Here is a 22,417-nt window from a genome sequence, read left to right on the forward strand (position 1 = left end):
TGCTATATGCCAAGACGAAGTTCTAAGCGCAGAAAATGAAAAGGTAAAGGAACATTTTTTCCATCATCCTTAAATGTGTGTATCGTGCAGGACGTCGCGCAAATCACCCAAGTGAATTCACGCCATTTTTCAGCGTCCGTCGTTTTGTCCTGAGTCCGGACGAAGGCCCAAACACACACACGGACACACACACACACATTACAAACTCCCCCATGAGTATGGGTTTGAGACCAGGTCCAGTCCTATAAGTCCTATAACGGGCTACCCCACTTAACCGTCCGGCGACCCGGCGAGTCCGCCGATTCTGCCCCACCTCCTTCTACAGTTCATGCTCCTGATGGCGATGCTGCTGATGCTGACACGTTCGCTGTCCGTCCGTCCGTTTGTCCGTCCGTCGCCGGGCGTTCGAATACAAAATAAATATCCAATATATGCCCATGTGGGTGTGTATCCTGTTTCTGGCATATATTATAAGTGGAATAGAAAAATAAATGCGCCGAGATAAAAGTTTTCCCTCCAACCCCTGGGTGTCTCGGCTCGGCTCGGCCACCCATTCCACTCTGTCCTTCGGTCCACCCACGTCCCATTTTCCCAGTTCCACATCCATATCCACACATCCCATTCCACCACCCACTCCGCCGCTCAATTCACCGCGGCGCAGCAGCAACATGTCAGCGGCGAACAATAACAACAAACTGAAGAACGGAGCGCGACAAAAGGCGAAGGCCCACTTGCAAGTCGCCCAGGCTTTGCAAAACGGACGCGTCACGAAGCACGTTTGAAATATTGAAGGAAGGACATTTAGGAATAAAATGAAAGGATCGCACCCCACCGCCACCGCCCCGCGCAAACGTGTGTCCTCGCGCACACAAGCAGAAAAAATGAAGTGCTTTTTTTAGGGTTTTTTTAATATTTCTTATTTTAAAATTATTATAATAGATATGAAATATCCAACTTGTTATTAAAAAGTAATTTTTATATAAATATCACCATATAATCACTGCTGAAAAAATAGTCACACCTAGAAAAATAGATAATTTAAATGTGATGCTGATTAATTAAGATTAAAAACCTAAGTCATAAAAGTTCTATTAATCTGGTGGAAAAATATACCTTAAGATAACAAAGACTGGTTAGGCGGTACTTAAATTATATATTTTCAAATCCAATATAATATTTTTTTCGTCTGCACCCACACTCACACACGAACGGAGTCGACAACCCGTGTGCAAAACCCTCGCGCTACCCCCACCACTTCCACCATTGCCATCACATGTCCTGTTTGCTTCGGCAAGAACCCACTTACACTCACACACAATCTAACACACACACTCACGCGTATGCTTGTATGTGTATACTTCGCGTAAATATTGGGAGTCCTTGACTACGCGATGTGAATGATGCTGATAAAATACAAATTCTTGGGCCGCGGCGTTGGCCGCTAGTGTATTTACACAACTGTACTTATGCCCAGCCGGTCACTGGCCAAGTCCGAGGCAGCCACGGATGGGATGCTGATGGCAAGGATGTGAGGGGGTGGGGGGAGGGGTTGGCCGAAAGGACGAAAAGGAAGTCCCACCACCGCGGGGGACGACAACACACGGCCCACGACCCACGCCTTGGCGCAGAACATTGACTAGCCGCTATTACGGGGTCCCGCGACTCGGAAGTCCAAAAAGGACACTGCGAAAAAAGTAGCACACTTTTTGGGGGCCAAATTAAGGAAGGCGACGCAGAGCTAAAAAACGTCTCATTATCCAAAAGACACGTTTTTATAACAATGATCTTTATTTTTTAAAAAAGGCTTGTAATAACCCTTTTCAAAAAATTGTTATACTTTAGAAATATGTAGATTTGGTTTAGGGTTCGATTAATGCATTTTTTGCCAAAAAATGTTATTAAAGCTAATTATATGTGAAATAAATAAAAAAAGTTTACATTATAAAATGTAGAAAGTAGTTTTTGGGGATTAACTGCTTTTAAGTTTAATTTAAACTAATAATTCTTTAAGAAAAATAAAAAAAATTGTATCAAAATCCTAAGAAAAACAAATTTCTGAAAGATGACTTAAGAAATCTTAATTTTTTTGAAGTCTAACAATGAACAATAAACTGCCCTTTTTTCGCGCAGTGCACGAAATCTCCTTGTCCAGTTAGCGAACAAAAATCTGCGACGAAATTACGCCACATGTGTTCATGCCACGAGCAAATTTTCAGCGAAGCTAACGTACGGTAGGCGGACAAGGGACAGCACTTTCATCTTAGGACGATTCTTTCAAGGGACGAACCCAATTTCGCCGTCCCATCAGGACGACGAGGGGTGGTTGGGCGCTGGGCGGTGGGTGGGGGTCACGGACATCATATGAGTTCGTTGTGTGTGTGAGTGCATGTGTATGCGTGGGTCGTGAACGATTGTGTGAGCGCCTTTTAAGGGGTGTGGGTATGAGTATCGCGCTAAATGGACAGCCGCCCAGCTCAGACATTCGTGAGTGTGTGTGTGTGTGTGTGTGTGAATTTTCCAGGATATTTGTATGTGAATGCGATTGTGAGTGTGTGTGTGCGATGCCTCCAACCACGGCTCTTCGGCTGTACGGCTTGTGTGCCTTGGGCGCGGGTCCATCGTACACGGCAGCAGCATCAGCCACTTTGTCCAATTTTCAAACGGTCACTTTTTGAAACGAATTTTCCTCGCCGTCGTCGTGGCCACCACCCACCACCCCCAACCACCCGGCCACCCAAATCACCGAAAATCAGCCGAAAAACACCCAAACCACTCGAAACCACCCGAAACTCGCCCTTAGCGACGTTGTTCGCGAGGCGGCGGCAATGATTCTAGGCCATGAAATCGACATTCGCATTTTAGAATCCACTTAACCACCGGAGGAAGAAACTCTCAGAAATCCCGTATCTGCATCTTAAAGGCCAACCTTTGATTTCGATTTAATCGGAAAGTCAACTGTTCTCGTTAAATGTGAATGAAGCAATTGAACTCAATTTATTTATTTGGCAATCTAATTGTCATAATGATTCACAAGAAATGGATTAGTTAAATTTATGAATACTTTTTGACCATGAACGAATTTTATATTTCTGAGGGCGTATATTAAAAACTGTTTAATTGCAAAAATGGTTCACAAAAAATGTATCATTTATGATTATTTTCTGGTCATAAAAGGGACTTGAATTTAATGGTTATTGGTTGTCTTTTAGGGACAAACTTATAAATTTGCCGAGAATCAAGGATGCTAAATTAGGGATATTTTTTTTAATATTTAAATCAATTCTATTTAATTTCTTGCTTAAATTTTATTAAACATTTTTCTTTAATTGATTTATACGAACGTATATTTATTTCGATGTCTCCGAAGGCCTCCTTCCCAAATCTTCCTTCTTGAAATTAAGACGCGAGTCTTTTAGCAAGGAATTTTTGACTATTTCGTATTTCTTTTGGGACTCTTCATGGGTCAGGGTCAAGCGCTGTTGAACCATTCGCTTATTAAGTTCCAGATCCTTCGACTGTTGCACCAGGCGCTTGTAATCGTAGTTATTAAACTGATTCTCAAATTTGTTAAGAAATCGATTCAGGGACTTTGACTCCGAGGTAAGCTGGAAATCAAGGAAGTTATAAGTATTTAGGTTTTAATAATTACAAGGGACTTACATCTTCGTAGTGTCGCTGCAGGTTATTAAGCAAGCTGACAAACCGAGATTTTAAATCGTTCAGGCAGGCATTATATGCATTTAGAGATTGCTCGGGAGTAAGTTCATCCTGGTGTTTATAAGGCACTAGATATGGGGCCAAGAAATCAGCGGGCTTGCTGGCTATTTCCTTCTTGAGTTCCTCTTCCTCCTCAAACTTAAATCAAGAAATTAAAAATAAATTCTTTAAAAATTAAATACTATCCTTACCTGTCTCATTCTTATAGCTCTGGCTGCTCCATTCCTCAGTGGATCAAATATGCTAAACTTGAGCTTAGGTTCCGCCTTTTCGAATTTGCGCAAATCGAATATGTTGTTTATGTCCTCGAAGATTTTTTCAAAGTTCTTCCTCAGCTGATCCTCATACTTCAGTTGAGCACACAGCAATCTGTATAGCTCGAGATTAGTGCGAGTTGGATCTAGAGGATTAGCCTGCAGAAGAGTTTTCCACACACGCACACTGGTGTAAAACGAATTTTAATATTTGAATTATCCACATACCTTGTAGATTTTGGTAAGTTTCTCATCGTAAACCAACTCTTTGCCATAATCCGGTCTTGGTGGCTTCGTAAACTCCACTGTTGTAGCGGTTAGAGCCCCGAATGTATAGTGAAATTTCAAAACAATTTTATTTTGTTGAAAGAGAAACATGCGTGTTGCTATATCATTTGTGCCCACATCGTCAGCGCTGGCCTTCAGAAACTTCTCAGTGACTTTCTGTAAGAGTTGATTTGATTAAATCCTAAAATTTGGTGGTAAAATAAATAATTATACAAGTCACCTTGAGAACGTTTCCGGCTGGAGTGAATTCAAATTCCTTATACCAACACTTGTCACTGCGACCCTTATAATGAAGGACCAAAGAGCCTGGTTCAACCACCATCAAATCCAAGGAATCTATCCTCGAAGCCGAGTAAAAGTGCACTTTCCGAGGCAGCGAGGTGTCGGAGAAATATTCTATGGCTGAATGAAGAAGTTTATAAGTTAGTTAAAAACTAATTTTGCATGGAGCATAATGTTCACTTCTTAGTCCTAAAATAAATAAATATTTAATTTTATTTATTCCGCAAAAAAGATAAAAAGTATGTCACATTTAAAGAGGTTGGACTTTATGTTTTGATAAAATTAAGATTATAAACTCAAAAGTATAATTTAAAATACAAATTATAAACGATTTAATTAATGTAGTTTCTTAGTTTTTTATGTTAAAAATTGTAGTTATATACTTACATTTCAAACTGTCATTCCGCCCTTTGTTAAAGATCTCCTCAAATTGATCGGTGGCATATGTGTACTTTACATGACGCATGAGATCGGATCGATTCTCATAGTACTCGTAGCGGACCTTGGGAATGGTGCACTCGTCATTGTTGAAAATGGTTAGCTGCATCACCTTGCCGTCGCGCTGTGAATAGGGAGAGAACCGCTCGTGGATGGCTCCCTTGTACTGGATTTTCTTTTCGGAGCTGGGGAAACGCTGCTCAAAGTCGGCCAAACCGATGTGCAGTCGCTCCACCCAGGATCCAATGCAATCCAAGTGCTTCTCCTCGCTGATATCGTGCTCCTCATCGGCGATATTCTCATCCGAGGACATCTTATAGGTGCGCATCTCGGGCGGCTCACCGGGTAGCATGTGCTCCCAGTCCTTGGTGTCCCGCAGATCCCAACGCAGCTCCCCGACCCTCTGATGCTTCTGCTTGCACACATAGTAGTTGTAGTCATTCCAGATGCTATCCACCAGGATGTACTGTTTGCATCCCGTTTCGCAGATGAATCCGGTCGAGGGTTCGATGAAAATGGCCGTGGGAGGAGCCTCGACCACATCGCCGTTGACATCCGTGTAGGTAGTCTTGGGCTTCACACTCCACGGGGCATTGTTGATGATCACCACCCAGGCATGACTGCGTCGATAATGATGCCGATCCACGGCCAGCAGCTCGAGTTCCTATTTTTCGCGGGAAATTTCCGGGCATTAATCCTCGCTACAAATGCACAAGTGCATGTTTATCTACTATCCTCACCTCCATTTGCTTCCGGATTATTTCGTCCTGAATCCGCTTCTCCTCCGCCGCCTTGAGCCTGTGAACCTCGGCCATATCCTCCTCGAGATGACTCTCCAAATCGGGTAATCCGCGCAGCTTATACTTTTGACCCGTCTTCTCAACCTTTGGCTTTATTTCCTCAGCCTCCACCTCGACGATCGGATACGGGTAGGGAATGGCCAGTTGGTCGTTGAGAATCGTCTCCTCGCGAGCCACTCCGGAAACCACCAGAGCCGGGTGGCCAGCTCCAATCAGCATGCTGACCAGCAGAGTGGCCATTTCATAGGAGTTTCCCTTGCGCCTTCGCAACAAGGTATCCGGCGATATCAGGCGGTTCGGCTAAAAGAAATAACATTAGAAATAGTCAGTAAAGAGGAACCATTAAGAAAGACACACATAATTTAAAATCGCCAATTCACTCCCATTAAAGTAAAATTCGAAATATTATATCTTGTAATTTTAAGAAATGTTTTAGGTGCTAGTTGCTTGCTTTAACTTCGATAATAATACTCTGAAATCAAAATTAACAAAGTTGTTAACAGTTCTGTTTTGAACAGCCAATAAACAAATAAATTGATTCCGTGTACTTTCTCGCTGACTTTTAAAATAAAATATTTTCCCAATTTTTAAATTTTTTATAAGGGGTTACATAACAGTATTTGCAAAAATTGAGCAAAAAGTAAAATTTACTTTGATTTCAACCACTTTCTGGCTGATTTACGAAAAAGTATAACATAATAATATCAACATAATATAACATTTTTGGTAAACACTTATCTTTCTTAGGGCCGTTTTCTTGTCCGTTTGTTAAATTTAAAGTAGAGTTAAAACCGTTAAATCGTATGGAAAATTATTGCTTTAACCCTACTTTAATTTTAACAAACGGACGAGAAAACTGCCCTTAGTATTTGTTCTGCAGCTTTAGCTTATTTGGCTTCATTTCCCTTAATTGTTCTTATTTATTTTTCGTTTTGACAAAGCCTAGATTTTTATTTTCAAAGAAATCGATAGCTAAATGAATTGCTCTCATTAGCCTGGGAATGTAATCCTTTTAAAGCATTTACTACACAGGCCGACAAAATGTGACATGGGTCGGTGTCCAGGCCTGCCACCATTTTATTTCGATAAATGAGGCTTTTCTAAGCATAAGTTGCCACTACGCCTATAGTCCATCAGCTCTGGTATTTGCGGTATCTTTAATTTAAGAAAATCACAAATTTTCTTCGTCTTTTGGGATATATCTTCAAGAGTGGTCAACCAATTTTGGAAATCTTTTCGGAATTAAATAGTTACATGTCTGTTTTATACGGTCGTTTTGGAAAATTCAATCTAACTCAACCACAAGAGGAGGTGGGCGCATTCAAAATTTTAAAGTCACAGCTAAGTTTAAAAATCTTCATTTGTGAACAGCGTTTAAAAATTAAATAAAAATATTTTCTTCAACAATGCATTTTTGATCCAAAGACACCTTGTGTCCTTACTGTTTAGGACACTCATCAGGTTTTTGTGAATTGTTTTGGAATTTTTAAAATTGTTTTTCTTACTTCCTTCACAGTGACGATTCACAAACAGTGCCCAAACCTGTCACAATTTTAAATCACATATTTCTAAACGATCTAAGTAGTTTTGCTTTGAATATAAGCACATGAGCGTAGCCTACTAATCTTTGGGGGCTGAAATGCCTGAAGTGTTATCCCCCTCCAGCTTTTAACTTACGCCCATGTATAAATATTTTTAAAGCAAGGGTCACTTGTGCTCAAAAATAGTTATGCGTTACGTAAAATAGTGACAGGTTTGGGCACTGTTTGTGAATCGTCACTGTGAAGGAAGTAAGAAAAACAATTTTAAAAATTCCAAAACAATTCACAAAAACCTGATGAGTGTCCTAAACAGTAAGGACACAAGGTGTCTTTGGATCAAAAATGCATTGTTGAAGAAAATATTTTTATTTAATTTTTAAACGCTGTTCACAAATGAAGATTTTTAAACTTAGCTGTGACTTTAAAATTTTGAATGCGCCCACCTCCTCTTGTGGTTGAGTTAGATTGAATTTTCCAAAACGACCGTATAAAACAGACATGTAACTATTTAATTCCGAAAAGATTTCCAAAATTGGTTGACCACTCTTGAAGATATATCCCAAAAGACGAAGAAAATTTGTGATTTTCTTAAATTAAAGATACCGCAAATACCAGAGCTGATGGACTATAGGCGTAGTGGCAACTTATGCTTAGAAAAGCCTCATTTATCGAAATAAAATGGTGGCAGGCCTGGACACCGACCCATGTCACATTTTGTCGGCCTGTGCTATCATCCTCTGACGAACGTCATTGGAAGCCAATATGCAATTGCAATACATGAGTTTATTAGCTGCAGATAAATATATACAGGCATACATATATAAACCGGGGCTCAGGAAACAGCATGCCAGTTTCCAGGAAATTTGGCACAAACTATTGCGCAGCACGAGACAAAAAGGAAATCTTCGATTACCTTTAACACCGTTTACCTGACTGTGGAAAATACATGTACCCTTGTACAAATATATGGCCCTGTAAAAGCAGCAGGAGTCAAGATCGTATGGGCTATGTTTTACAACCTTGGAAAAGTTATATCCGTTTTGCATAGATATTGAATTCTTTGATTTGGGAAAATTAACCTGTTGTGCGGTGTTAATCTGGAACTCTCCTTAATAGGGATAGGATGAGATAGAATCAAAACAGGAAATATAAACTTAAAACTCTTTATAAACATGTACTAGATTAAAGGGAATTTTAGATTTATATTTTTTGGTTTGAAAAATATATAAATTGAAATACCGAATTTTTCCTGAAATCTGCAATCTTCCTTGACCGCTGAAAAGGAGGATGTTTTCTAACGGGGGTATTAACCATATAGTGTTTACTCATGCCCGCTCGTTTTAATGTTTTTTTTTTTGCCGATTTTTGGATGTCATTCAGAGGACCAAACAACAATCAGCGGTCTGTTTTCATTGCATCCTTCGGTTCGCTTCGGCGAGGTAGTCAGATATAGAGGCCGAGACCCACTCCCATTTAATCCGCCTTGGGTTATCTTTATCTTTTGTCCCGATTGTTGTTTACCTGCACATCTGCGACTGCCCCGTAGGTGGCTGCGTGACCCCGTGCCATTCATCTTCTTTCCTGTTCCGCGAAGACTTAGGATCGGAATCGGAGACAATCCTGCCATTGCCAGGAATTCGGTGCATGTGCGCCCGATTCGAAAACTGTGAAGCGTAGCGAAACGGCCATTAACGCGGGAAACGCTGGCAATTATTGTGGGCCTGTCCTTTGCACTCCTGCCCCTTCCCCTCTGTTTCATTGCCTTCCCTTCTCTTCCAGTCGTTGACATATCCGCACTCTGAGATTGCAACAGAGGATGCAGTTTGGAAACTCAAAAACACACAGCGCTGTGTTTTTGGTTTTGCATTTTGGGATAGAATTTGGCGGAATTTGAAAGAATTTTTGAAAATATAGATCTCTTATCCTTTGTATATTAACTAACTTAAAATTCTGTTTTCAATAAATAGTATTGGAATCCAGTTCTTAAGATTTCAAAAAAACTAAAAAAAAATAGAAAAGAAAAATGAAAACCAAAATTTAAATTTAAAATACAAATTAGATAAACCATAAATCAGAAATAAATGGGGCTATTGTTAAAATAGTAAATATTTGTATCCTTTTCTTATATTTCAAAAGTAATAATAATTTCTAAAATCATACATAATAGAAAATCGATCCCTTAAATCAACTATCAGGGTTGATAACACTTTTTCGCGGGAAAGTTCTTCGCCAACTTTGTGCTAAACAGGATTCTAGCGTTTCGAGGGTCCTGCACCTTTCCATTTCCACTTCCACTTCCTCCACCCTGCGCAAATACGCCCCCCGTCGCTGCGAAGAAGGCCATTAAAATGCAAAATCGCCGTGTGAAGCCATAAGAATCACAATGAGGCCCGGAGTCATCGGTTATCAGCGAGGCGAACGGCGTGTTTCGCAGTGTTCGAGGTCAAACACTCGCTCGCTCGTTCGAATCGATTAGTCAGCAAACCAGTCAGTCAGCGGCGTCAAATTGAATTCGATGCAAACGGCATTACCTGGGCAGCCGATTGAGTTCTGTTCAGTACTCCTTGGCAGTCCTCCTCCCCCTTTGAGTTCCTCACTGAGCCCAGGCCCACTGGAACTCTAGCAGTTCCCGCGTTTCCAGAGCCGCTATCACTGCGGTCGCGCGTAATAAGAAACGCTTCAAGGTTATTCGAACGTGTTAAATTAGGATCGAGCCTGGTAGAAGCGGCAGTGGCAACAATGGAGGAGCGAACATGACGAAAACAAAGGGACGAATGCACAGCGAGAATGGAGCAACGGGCGCCCGGTTGCGAGAACAGGGGCCACAGCTCAAATTACAGCCAGTAAAAGGGATATACTTTAGGTTATGGACCATTAGATACCGCTTACTTTTAGATTTGTTGAAATTTCCAAAAATGGTGACCCAAATGGTGACCCAAAATCTGCCTGCCTGCTGTTTGTATCAATATCTTGTTTGTTATTAAATTAGCTGGCACTAAAAATAAAGAATTACGTTATTGGGTAGGGCTCTAATTATTTATGAAACTATTATCTTCTAAGTTTTCAAAATTCTCAGATGGGTGACCCAAAAAAACTTTTAATGTTTGGTCCATATCTTCAACAATTGAACTTTGATTGTAAAGAGCTATATCTTAAAATTTTTGTGGTTCAATAACCTTTAAATCAAAATATTGATCTGTCATGAAGTGATATACCCTTTGACATCAAGACTACTGGGTATAAAGCGACCACGTCCATCTGAAGGAAGAAGTACAGAAAAAAGAGCGAAAAAACTGCGCCAAAAGCGGCGAAAAATTGCGAAAAAAAAAGCAAGGAAAAGGGTGGCAAGTAACAGAGTCTGCCGAGACAGAATCACTTTCAGTTGCCACCCTGCTGAATGGCTGCCACTGCCACCGCTCGCGGGTCGCAACTCAAAACAATGCGGCCGACGAGGGCTCAAGACGGGGTTGTCAAACAGGCGGCGGCCGGCCTTCCCTCGTTGACACAATGCAGTGCCTCCACCTCCACCTTTAACCATCCTTATTCCATACGATACCACACCACACCGCCCACTCCATCTCGAAAAACCCTTCGTTAGACTAACCTGGGGGCGCAAGGACTCGCTGGGGAGGCACACATTGCTTATCGGGATGCATAATGAGCCGCTGCCATCTTTTCCGCAAGAGCGCTGAAACAAAGCGGTGAAATTCAGCGCGATTCCTTGGGTCTTGGGCCTTATAAGACAGGAGACTTAGCCTCCTCCAGGAAATCCCAAGCCGGGCCTTTTGCGGGGCCAGCGGCAGCATGTGTAAGTTTTTAAATGAGCACACACCACACACACACACGATGAAAATCAGCGACTTAACCCCTTTATGATAATGTACTGCACGGAAGTGTTATTGTCCTGGGGACAAAAGGACACACGGCGTCGCTAGTGTCGCCATAATACGCGCAATGCCCCCCCGGTCCATAAGATCCCACCCATCCACCATTTTCCGGCCCCATTTTACCGCCTAATGTTAACCCAACCTCCTCACTATTTGCGCGTCTTCCTTAATATTGCGCCCCTGGATGTACGTGGATGTCTATAGCTCCTTTCGCCATTCACCATTCACCATTCACCACGCTGGGATTTTATTATTTGGCCGGCTTCCGCGACCCGGGTCCCCGGGCACATAAAAGTCCCGGCCAATAGACGCTCTTAAAAACGGCCAAGATTAAGATATAAACACGCGAAACTAAGACATTTGATTCCCCCCGAACAGTCAGTCAAAGCCAGTGCCTTTCAGTTTTGGAGTATAATGGTATAATGGGTTGGGTTAAAAAGGGGTCTTATCATCATAGTTTTGGTAATAAACCCCCTTCTTGGATTTATTAATATGGGCCACGATATTAGCCTAGTTTTATAAGTGCCCCATACCACAGAAAACCTTTTAAATCTTCTCATTTGAACTTAAATATAAATTAAATAAATTATTTTTAAAATCAATGATTTATCCGCATTGTTTCCTAAAATAAAATACATTTAAAAAACCTCTTGAATAAAATTCGTTGTATTTTTTCGTAATTGGATTGTCAGGCATTATTTTTCCTAATCAATACCTCTTCACATATGGCCGGCTCTGTATTAAATTCCAGCCCTGCCTTTGCCTTCGGGAGGCATTCTTATTCAATATCGCGCTGTCTGAGCCAAGTGTGTATACGATGATGATGGTTTTAAACTCCGCCGTTGTCTTTGGGATACAGACCCTGAACAGCCGCGTGGACAGAGGCCAGCCAAAAGCGGGGGGTGGATATGGTTAGGATATAGGAGGGTAAGGACATGTGGCGGAGTGGCACCCACCGACTGCCAATGCGGCATCCTAACGACGGCGCACAACTTACAATCACAGATTCGATCCAAGTCACATGGCGTTGCCCACAGCGAGGATAAATGCGATGGACAGACGACGTCGCTAAGAATCAGGATGGGATGAGGTCGGGGGTCGCGGGCATTGGGGATTCCGGAGTCTCCCGACTCGGAGTGGGCAACTCTGAACCCCCGGTGATGTGACGGGGGTCGCGAATCCAGACAGATGCGGACACTGATGCGAGGACTCGGACACAAAGTCGATGTGTGTTTGGTTTTGGTCTGCTTTTGAGCAAAGGAATACGCCACTCCACCGCGGACAAGGCGAGTAAGTGGAGCCGTCGAGTCCTGCAGTCGACAATGGTCGACGGTAGAAGCTAGAAGGTGCAGAGCGAGAAATCCTAGTGATTTATGTAAAGATTTAAGGGACGTGGAATTATCCTAATCAAATAAAAGATTTTTGAATATAATTTTATGAAGTAATATACTAATTATTTGATTTATTAGTAATAAAAGTCGATTATAATAACATTAGTAAAATAAAAAGTAAATAAATAACATGAAATCCTAGATCTTAGATTTACCCATTAGTTCCCTTTAGTTACAAAACTTTTAGTTCAGAAAGACTTATAAACTGAATATAATCTTAAATTAATAATAATAATATGGTAATTAAGATAGGAAGAACTATATTAAATGCTTTATGATTAATATTATAAATGAATATAATAAATAAAAAAGAAACAATAATATATAAATATTAACAAACGATCTTAAAAAAGCACCTATATCTTATTTACATACCCTCAAGTTCAGTAAGTCTTATAAACTAAATATCATCTTTAAGTTTATGATTAATATTATAAATGAATATAATAAATAAAAAAGAAACAATTATAAATAAATATTATAAAAACGATCTTAAAAGCACCTTTATCTTATTTACATACCCCCAAGTTCAGTAAGTCCTATAAACTGAATATCATCTTTAAGTTTCTATGAGTTCTCATAACAAAGCAGTCTTTTTACACCCCATTGAACATGGTAACCCTGCAGTGGCGCACAAGTGCAGTAAAAACATATGTTTACTCTCATGTTCACTATTACATATTCAAATTATCTCGGCCATAAGAAAGCCCTCTTTATTGTTCTCCGTGTAGATGTAGATGGTCGAAGCTCGATGGCCGCGGCAATGGCCGTGTCAGCGACAGCGAAATTGGCGTCTAGTTTATTGTAGCCACGAAGGCTGTTGGCCATTGCCGGAGCACCTTTGGCGGTGGGACGTGGTGGGTGGTTTGGGGTGGCAAAGGGTGGTCCATTGCAAGGATGGGTCAGCGGTGGTTGCGGATGTTCTGCGACTTAAACCGAGCATGGCATGGTAAACAGCAGCCGCGGGGCTGGAAGGATGCGGATGCGGATGAGGAGGCAGCAACGTCATCAGTTCGCTCTCGCCTGTCTGACCATATATGGCCAAGTCCTGCGTCTGGACGCGAAGACCCGCTGCCAGTTTTCCGTCAGGGAGACGCTTTTCTTTGTCAAAGGGTTGGCCGAGCCAGGGAAATGAGTTAGGGACTGCAGTTCGCAGTTTGGGGCCGGGGACCCTCCTTTTGGCTGGGTTTTTGCCTGTGGCACTTGGCCCGATCTCGAGTGAATTGCTCTCGAGCCGAAGGAAATCGATATGCGCATAGTCGGCGGGGAATGGCGAAAGACGAGTATCTAGAAGATATGTTGCCGCATTGTTAGTTTTTTTATGTCGCCTTTTTCTTTTTTTTCTTAAATTATTTTAAGAAAATTTGTTCTGAAATTAATGCGTTTGAATACCAATGGTTATTTTTAAAATACCAACATTGAATTTTAAAATACTATAATACTTCTTACATTAAAATTTCCTAACATTTTTGATTAATTTTCAAAAAACTACACAACTATTTAATTTGTAAAATAGGTACCGTTAATAAAATAGCATAATTTGAAAATACATTTTCATTACCCAATTTTAATGAATAAAATATTAAAGTTATATAAGTTTTCTAACATATAATCCCTAACACATTCCTTAATATTAAAGGGTATTCTGTCGTCGCAGTTACGATAATCGCCCTACCCTCTTATTTTTGCTAAAAACACCGTCACTGCTGGTTTTTGTCATTGAAGTCGAAAGACGACAAGGTTCGCAATTGCAAAACTGACCAAGCAACACGACACGCTATTCTACATCGCTGGAAGGTTGGAACTCCGCGACTCTGTGCACTCAACCGGAAGCGACAGCGTTTTCATCCCCTCGAGGAAAGGCAAGGAAAGGAATGGAAAGGAAAGGAGCATCGCGCCGTATCGTATTTGGTTTCGCCAAACGACTTGGAATGGTCTGCCCTCACTTCGCACCGAAATTTATTTGTAACCCCGTGCTAAAATCGACAAAAGATGAAAGCTTGCTTTAACTTCGAGTGCAGCGAAATATTACAAGATCAAAAGTCTCTTTTTCATTTCCGGCAGCGAATATTTGAAGCTATAATCGTTTTGGCCTAGATATTATTTTATTATTAATGTACTGTGGGAATTTTATTGACATGTGCACTTCATCGAGCATGTTACGCCTCTATTTCCTGACTTGTAATATCAGGGGACCAACCCTAGACATCTGTTGTCCACAGTTTGGTTAATGCAATGTCCATTTATTTTTTTCCTATTTTTGTAAGCTTCTCTTACGTGACATAAATGTCTGAGAACTTTATACATCCCTTCTTTTTTTATCAACTAAAATAGATGCCCATATTTTTTATTAATTTTAGAATTACAAAAAACAGTTATTCCCAGAAATTAATCTTTAAAAAACTAATTTTCTAGCTGGTTGTTAGTCTTAACACCTTACTTATGAACTAAGATACATATATGGCCATATATTTCAAGTAACAAAAAAACGTATTTTAAAAATGTTACTTAATTTTAAAATATCTCAAAGCTTCATAATTTTAGTCGTTCCTATATACTCTTCTAGCCTATCTGCACATTCATTAGGCATGAGAATAGTATGTGGCATATGGATCCCTTTTTGGCAGCCACTCAACACGTGCATAAAATCGCGTTTTATCGCTTTTCGTCGCCGTCGCATCCTTTTGCGTTTGCAGGCTCTCGTATTTCTTAGCGACGAGTGAATGGCAAAGGACATTACTCTTGAGTTTACAGCGTCAGCGCATATCGCCATCATTTAACCGCATTGTGGCTTCTGTACCCCTTGGCACTTGCTGTAAGGGGTTTATCCATTTTATAGACGGTATAAGAGTTATTTTAGAAATTGTGTATTTATATGTTCATTCATATATTTATCAATGATTTATTGAATTTTTTAATTTTTTAATTTGAGATTTTTCTTATACAAATACTTGGTACTGGGTATCTGTTAGTTAAGCACTTCCCACCGTAAGTAAAAAGTGTATTTATCTATTCGTTCTCACATTTATTTGACATTCATTGATTGTTTTTTTTTATAAATTTAAGAGTTTTTTGGACAAATACTTGGTACTGGGTATCTGTTAGTTGAGCACTCCCCACCGAAAGTACTCCTTCTTTTTTACTTTTTATGCTGCAGTGCAGGGAATGTCGAACACGTATGAGAAAAGGCGCAAAAGGAAGCCTATTTGAAGTGGTGGCGTGAGTTCTAACGAATGGATATTCATAAACGCGGTGAGGAAATGCTAGTTTACATGGGTGTAAGAATTGATTTGCTTGCCTTGCTTTTATTTCGCTAGTCAGGCCGATTGAGTATTTATTTCAAGGTGTAATCAACGTTATCTAACTTACTAACTAAAGATAAACTATTCCAAATCAACTTAATTAAATTTAAGAGTTGTTAACATACAGCCTATGCATATCAAATTGCATAATGAAAGTAAGAAAGTTAGTGACATAATTTTTTTTTTAAGCACCCACTTATCCCCTTTTTGCCATTGATACGAGGAGGAAAAGTAAGTAAACCGGCTAGACTGGCACATAAAAATAAAATGAAAATAATTACTTTTTGCAACATACAAAGGAGAAGAAAACGGCAAAAACTCAGACAAACTTTTTCTCTTCGCCTCTTGTGTGTTATCCCTTTTTTGTTTAAAAACAAGAAAAAGAATGCAGACAAGAAAGGAGGAAAAGAAAAAACTGTGCCAAACAAATTGTGTGATTATTTTGCGCCAGAGAGTGTGGAAGTGAAATCGAATTTTAAGGTCAAACGTTATGATCTCTGGGATATATAACAGATCTATTCTGGTTATAAGCTCTACTATTTTTATTAAGACCTCTAAATTCGCAGAAATAACTAATCTGGCGCGATGTTTGACCACTTGAATATGCAGCCACTGCACTTACATATTTTTCGCCGCATAAGCAAATGTACGTATGTGTGCCTTCATTTATATATCCTAGCAGCATATGAGTATAAACAAATAGTGGCGTGTGCATGTGTGTGTGTGCTGCACATGACTGTTTTCGGACCTATAGCAATTAGCAACTGATTGAACCTGTATATAAGCTGCAAGCTGGCTAGCTACCGCCCGTATCCAACGTATCCTTCGCATCCAACGTATCTAACGTCGTCCATCTTAGGTGCAAAGAATATCTTAACAAAGCTCTGCCGAATACATAAGATGCGGACAAGGACCAAGGATACGAGAAAAAGTGCATGTGTCTGCGCTATTTGCTATTTGCATGTGGCTCGCACTCGACTGATTCTCCGACCAGGATACGAAAGCTGGGTGCAATAGTGTGTGTGTGTGTGTGGCAGGATTTCTTGCCTTGCTCTTCCACTTGCTGCATATAGTTTAATTTTGAAAAGGATTCGTCTGCCGGTTGCTAGAGTTGCCCTGGCCAAAAAGGACATCTCGCTCGCACTTGCCAGTAAAGGCTAAAGCTCTGCTTCTCTCTCTCTCTTTCGTTTCCGCAGCAGCAGGACATTCGAGGATGCGATGTGGTGGTAAAGGAGGCGAGTCCGTAAGTGGCCAGTAGTTGATGGTCGAAAATGCTGCGTCTGGTTGTCCTGGGCTGCCGGACTGCTGGACTGCCTCTTCAATTGTTTCAATTTCCCTGCTTGGAGAGATGGAGACCAAGGCGAGCGGACGACGGCCTGCATTTGGCTTAGATTGGAAGGACAAATTCCAGCTCCAGCCAGGCCGTTTGCCTTCTTCTTACGCGGCATCCTGGCCAAAGACCAGTGCCACACACGCACACACTCACACTCGCACACTCACTCTCTATATCAGGTAAATGCTGCTGACAAAGAGCCAGGACTCGCAGGACCAAAAGGGGTGGAGGCGCATTAAAACAAAGGAGCTACGAGAGCTCGAATATGCAAATCATAGGAACATAGGAGCAGCAGCCAGCAGCCAGGACGAAATAGAATAGAATGCCACACGATTGCAGGCAAGGAAGGGAACGGAACGAAGAACGCAGGACGAACTGGGTCCAAACAACTTGCGAGAGCTGCGGTTTTGTCTGCTCAAATCGCCTTAGCTTAGACAAAACTGCAGATAATGGCCAAGGAGGCGGGGTGATGCTAGGTAGCAAGGACATGCGAGTGCGGGCATCTTCCAGGACCTCCGAGGACCGCCCAGGTCAGCACGATTGCGGACAACGGATTAGAATGTCTCCCAGCGACGATGTTCGGCCTGACCATTGCAAAAATATATATCTATACTATAAGACGCGAAATCAGGTGGATGGAAAAGGGAACCTCTTCTTTTATGGCTATAAAATAGTTTTCATGTAAACTTTATAGGATACTTTCTGAATTAATATGATATAATTTGGAATGCTCCATAAACCTTTTTAATTTCTATTTGATTTAATATTTAGATATGCAAATGTCAAAGGACCCCCAGAAGCATACCATATAATATCAAAAATTTTTATAAAAACCCTAAAACAAGGGAAATAATATTTTTGAAGTATTAGAAAACTCTTCTAATACCAATTCCAGGTGAAGTATATTTTTTGATAATCTTTCATAACCATCAATGTCACTTCAGACTCAAACTGGTTTCGAATTGAAAACCAAAACCGAACTGATAGTGATCGAAATCAAAATAAATGATCGATTAGTTGATTGAAATGGGCAGGGACAAATCGAGTTTAAGGCAAGGTGCAGGCAAGTACGCATCCAAGGATATATCCAGAAACGCACACATAGATTCAGTAAGAACAACCTCACATATAAGACCCGTGTACACACATTCATCTTTTTGAAGGCAAACTGAAAATTTTGTTTTAGGAACAGTTATACAAAGACAATGTGTTGTGAGAGGATGCAGATTCCCTGGGCTACTAGTGGGCGTTGGTAGATGAGATGGGTGCTGAAAATCAAGCGCACGCACACACGTCGTCGTCTTCGAGGATATGTACACACACAGTGAAATAAACAAGGACCTCTATGCGTGTGCATATAGCCAACAATCGGGGGTGACCAGCGTCCAGAGTCCAGAGCCCAGTGCGCCTTCATCTTTCAATTCACGCGAAAATTTCCTTCGCCATCCAGAGGTGTGACATGAGGGGTTGGAGTATGGAGAGGGGGGTGGTGGACAGGAGGGGGGTGAAAGGACATCGCAGGACGACGACGGTGACAACGACGCGGGTTTCGCCCAGAGTTGGGGAGAAAGTGAATTGAGTTTGGTCGAGGACGACGAATTCGTAATTGTACACACACACGCAGCGACATTAAGGCATCTCACATACAAAACACATCCCGAAAAAGGGGGTTTTGACCATCTGAAGGGGGTGGTTGGGTGGCTGGGTGGCCAGGACGAAGGCGGTAAGGCAAGGAGCTGCAGATATGAGAGAAAGTCCGGCGGCGGCCAAAGAGAGGACGAACGAAAATGGAAAATGTTGCCTTGGTGGACACAATGGACAATCGGTCGGTTGGTTGGACGGGTTGGCTTGGATTCGGTGGTTGGGGGGTGTGGGGGGGTTTTTAGGTTGGCCGATGAAAATCTGAAGTATATATACCCAAAAACACACACACAATCGCACACACAGCAGTACGCACATTGGCATAAAGCAACAACTCTAAATTTTCGCAGCAGCAAAATTTACGCTAAAGATGCTGATGTGCCTGCGGATGCTAAGAAGAATGTCCGTCTGTGTGGGTAGCGTGTTGCCAAACTGCTTCAGTGTGTGTATGTGTGTGTGAGTGTCCTGCCTGTGCGTGTGTTTGTGTGTGTGTGACGAAATGAAGCGACCCGGGCAGGCTGCTTGGCTTTTTAGTGGCAAGGATATGTTTCTTGCCAATGCGGCCCCATGCCGGCCATCTGTAGTCCGAAGTCCGTAGTCCGTGGTCCGTGGTCCGTAGTCCTGTATTCCGTAGTCCTGCGTTATTGTTGCTCCTTGTTGTGTATACGCCTCTGCTTATATGTACTTTATCCATGTTCGTGTGCGTGTGCTTATGCTTGTGCGTTTCGGACATGGATTCAAAAACCTTTCTTAGCGATTTCCCGAAAGGCAGCAACTAGCAACTCTGGCGACACTGCTGCTGTCTTTTTCGTTGCCATTTGTTGTTGTTGTTGTTATTATGGTCAGTGGCCTCCGCCTCCGTTTTGGCCAGATATACAAATACAATAGGGAAATAGGGATATGTACGGCTGTGTGTGTGTGAGTCCTCTCTGCGCAAATGTTTTGCATACACTCATAGAAATTTTTACCCTAAATCGCCCTAAAAAACTGACTTTTCGCCCGTGGATTTAGAAAATCGCCCATAAATCGTATCCGCTGGCGATTCGCCCGTGTATTTAGAAAAATTTTCTAAAAAATCCCGATGGAAATTTGGTTTAATTTAGGGTGATTTTTCTTGAAATAAGAAATATTTTCCTGTTTTTAGGGTGATTTGCCCTAATTTTAAGGTGTATTTTTCTAAAATTAAGGGCGAATTTTCTGTTTTTATAGGCGAATGCCCTAAAAAATTAGACAAATTAAAAAAAATCGTGTTTGAGCATGCTTAACTGAATTTGGGAAGCATGTTTTTTTTTTAATCGTCTATATTCTGGGAACTGGGACTGCTTTAATTAAACAACACCGGCGGAGGACACCGTTTCATATTATTGTATTGGTGTGTAGCTTATATGGGAGCCGCGTTAAGAGGGGGGCCCGATCTATACAGCACAGCCGTTAAAACTGAAAAATCATGTTTGTAAATGAATTAGGGAAATGAATATGAGGAGAAAAAACAACTTACTTTTTTTGGTCATTGCGAGAATCGAACCCACGACCTCTCGGTTTAGAGTCTAACGTCCTACCGCTGCACCACAGACCCCTCGCGCAAGACGACGAACAAACTCTGCACACATCTTATTTTCTTGAGGTCTACGTTATAATATGACTAAAGGCAACTAAACCGTATATTTTTTTTTCTGACGACTGTGACAATTAGTCCCGTTTTCTTGCCCGCAAACACAAAGTATGCTTTTAACTCAGAACTCCCATACGTTTTTAAGGTTTAAAGACTACTTTAATTTAAAATTCGGACGAAAAAATGTCCTCAGTATTATAATGTTTACAAAAAAAAAAAAACATAAAAATCAAGTTGAATCACACAGGGTTCGAACCCACAACCCCACGACCTTAGTCCTCATATAGCAAAGTTGAAAGCGCAAGTGATTAGACCGCTGGGCTACCGAATTTCACACTTTTGGAGTGATTTTCAAGGCAAACCGCCCTTGTATTTAGAAAAATTTTAGAAAAAAAATTAGGGCAATTCGCCGTTGGATTTAGAAAAGGTCAAAACGAAGCAAATCGAAAAAAATCGCCCTAAATATTAGAAAAATAGAAAAATTAACCCTAAAAATATTTATTTATGGTCACCTGCCTTAAATTTATGGCAAATTTGTCGTAAAAATAGAAAATTTTTCTCAGTTCAAAGGCGAAAAATTTTTTAGGGCGATTTTCTAAAATGTAGAAAATTATTTTTATGAGTGTAGCAACTACAAAGTCTACGACCTCAAAAATGCCTATGCGTGTACACACATTATATAAGATCGTAATCTCTGGGATATCCCAAAGATGGTGCAAATACTTGTCAGGATTTTCATCTCTTTCAACTAATCAAAATACACTTTCGTGCTGGACCCTAAATGATAACTGAAAGATTGCTTGTAAGGACATCTACGTATTCAAGACAATAATAAAATATATGTTTTGTTGAAGACCGGGGAACTTAAAATTGTTCTATTAATCTTTGAATTTACTACCCCCTCTATAATTATTTTTTGCCTTTCACATTTAGCATTATTAGGGGTGACAGAGAAATCATTTAGTGTGAAATTCCCTTTGCATTTTTTGTCACCCCGTATATGAGCTTAACGCCTTCGAGTCAAATTGGTTTAATATATATTTAATTTTATTATTTTTAAGATACATTTTTAATTGTGTCCATTTATTTATTAATATTGTGCCAAATTTTAATCCTTGAGCAATTGTTCTTTAAAAGATATTCTTTCTGTGGTGATTTATTTATACTTGTATTTATTCTCGTTTGCGTATTAAGTAGAGACGAATTTATAAATTTTATATGACCCAAATACCATATTTATTGCAAATTTATAGAAGTTGATACATGCATTTAATTATTTCGCCAACTGACGTTTGAAAGCCACAACAATTTGCCCGAAGAAGCCGATTAAAAAACCACCACTATATTTGCATATATCTCTGGTCTTTAGTGTTCCGATCGAGAGACCATTTCAAGAATTCCGGTTCCTTCGGCGATCGCCCGTCATGCTCGAGCGAAAAGAGCGAAGAAAGCCGCTCTGTGGGACGGATTCGCCTTGTTTTTCAGAAAGGGGGTTTCCCAGGGGGGTGGGATTCCCCTTGGGGTCACCACCTCCTGCCGCCAAAACTTCGTTCGGGCGGCAAGAAGCCGAATACGAAAGCTGCCCAGCTGTCCACTCTTTTTACTCACTCTCTCTGTCTCTCTCTCTTAAGGAAGCGGCTCTTTCGGCTCTCGGGACTCTGAAATGGGACTCTTTGTTAACGGGCGCGAAAGAGAGGCGAGCCCACGTAATCTGCGATGAAGGCATGTATCAAAACAAAGCGAGGAAAACTGGCCACAATAACAACAGCAACAACTGCAGCACATGACAGCGGGAAAACTAACAGAATTATCAGAATCAGCGGCGATAAAATGGAACCCCCCATTGCGAAAATTAGACAAGGACTTCGGCCATAGGTTTTTCACGTTCTCCACGGAGATCCTTATTTTTCGGCTGTTCTCTGGCATTTAAG

The 22,417-nt window shown here is 41.0% G+C and overlaps 1 protein-coding gene across 1 annotated transcript in view; it reads right to left on the reverse strand.

Moving 5' to 3' along the window:
* Positions 1–3,307: 3,307 nt before the first annotated feature.
* The window catches only part of lobo (lost boys), a 31,889-nt gene continuing 12,779 nt past the window's right edge, over positions 3,308–22,417 (reverse strand). Inside the window, exons 3-9 of the mRNA XM_070217226.1 lie at positions 5,720–6,079; positions 4,929–5,643; positions 4,480–4,661; positions 4,200–4,415; positions 3,909–4,130; positions 3,661–3,855; positions 3,308–3,605 (exon numbers count right to left, since the gene is read on the reverse strand). Of these exons, the coding sequence (XP_070073327.1) occupies positions 3,348–3,605; positions 3,661–3,855; positions 3,909–4,130; positions 4,200–4,415; positions 4,480–4,661; positions 4,929–5,643; positions 5,720–6,079 (2,148 nt within the window). The 3' untranslated portion in view covers positions 3,308–3,347. The remainder of the gene's footprint in view (positions 3,606–3,660; positions 3,856–3,908; positions 4,131–4,199; positions 4,416–4,479; positions 4,662–4,928; positions 5,644–5,719; positions 6,080–22,417) is intronic.

This window comes from Drosophila takahashii, chromosome 3R (genome assembly GCF_030179915.1).
Source record: "Drosophila takahashii strain IR98-3 E-12201 chromosome 3R, DtakHiC1v2, whole genome shotgun sequence".
Lineage (NCBI taxonomy): Eukaryota > Metazoa > Arthropoda > Insecta > Diptera > Drosophilidae > Drosophila > Drosophila takahashii.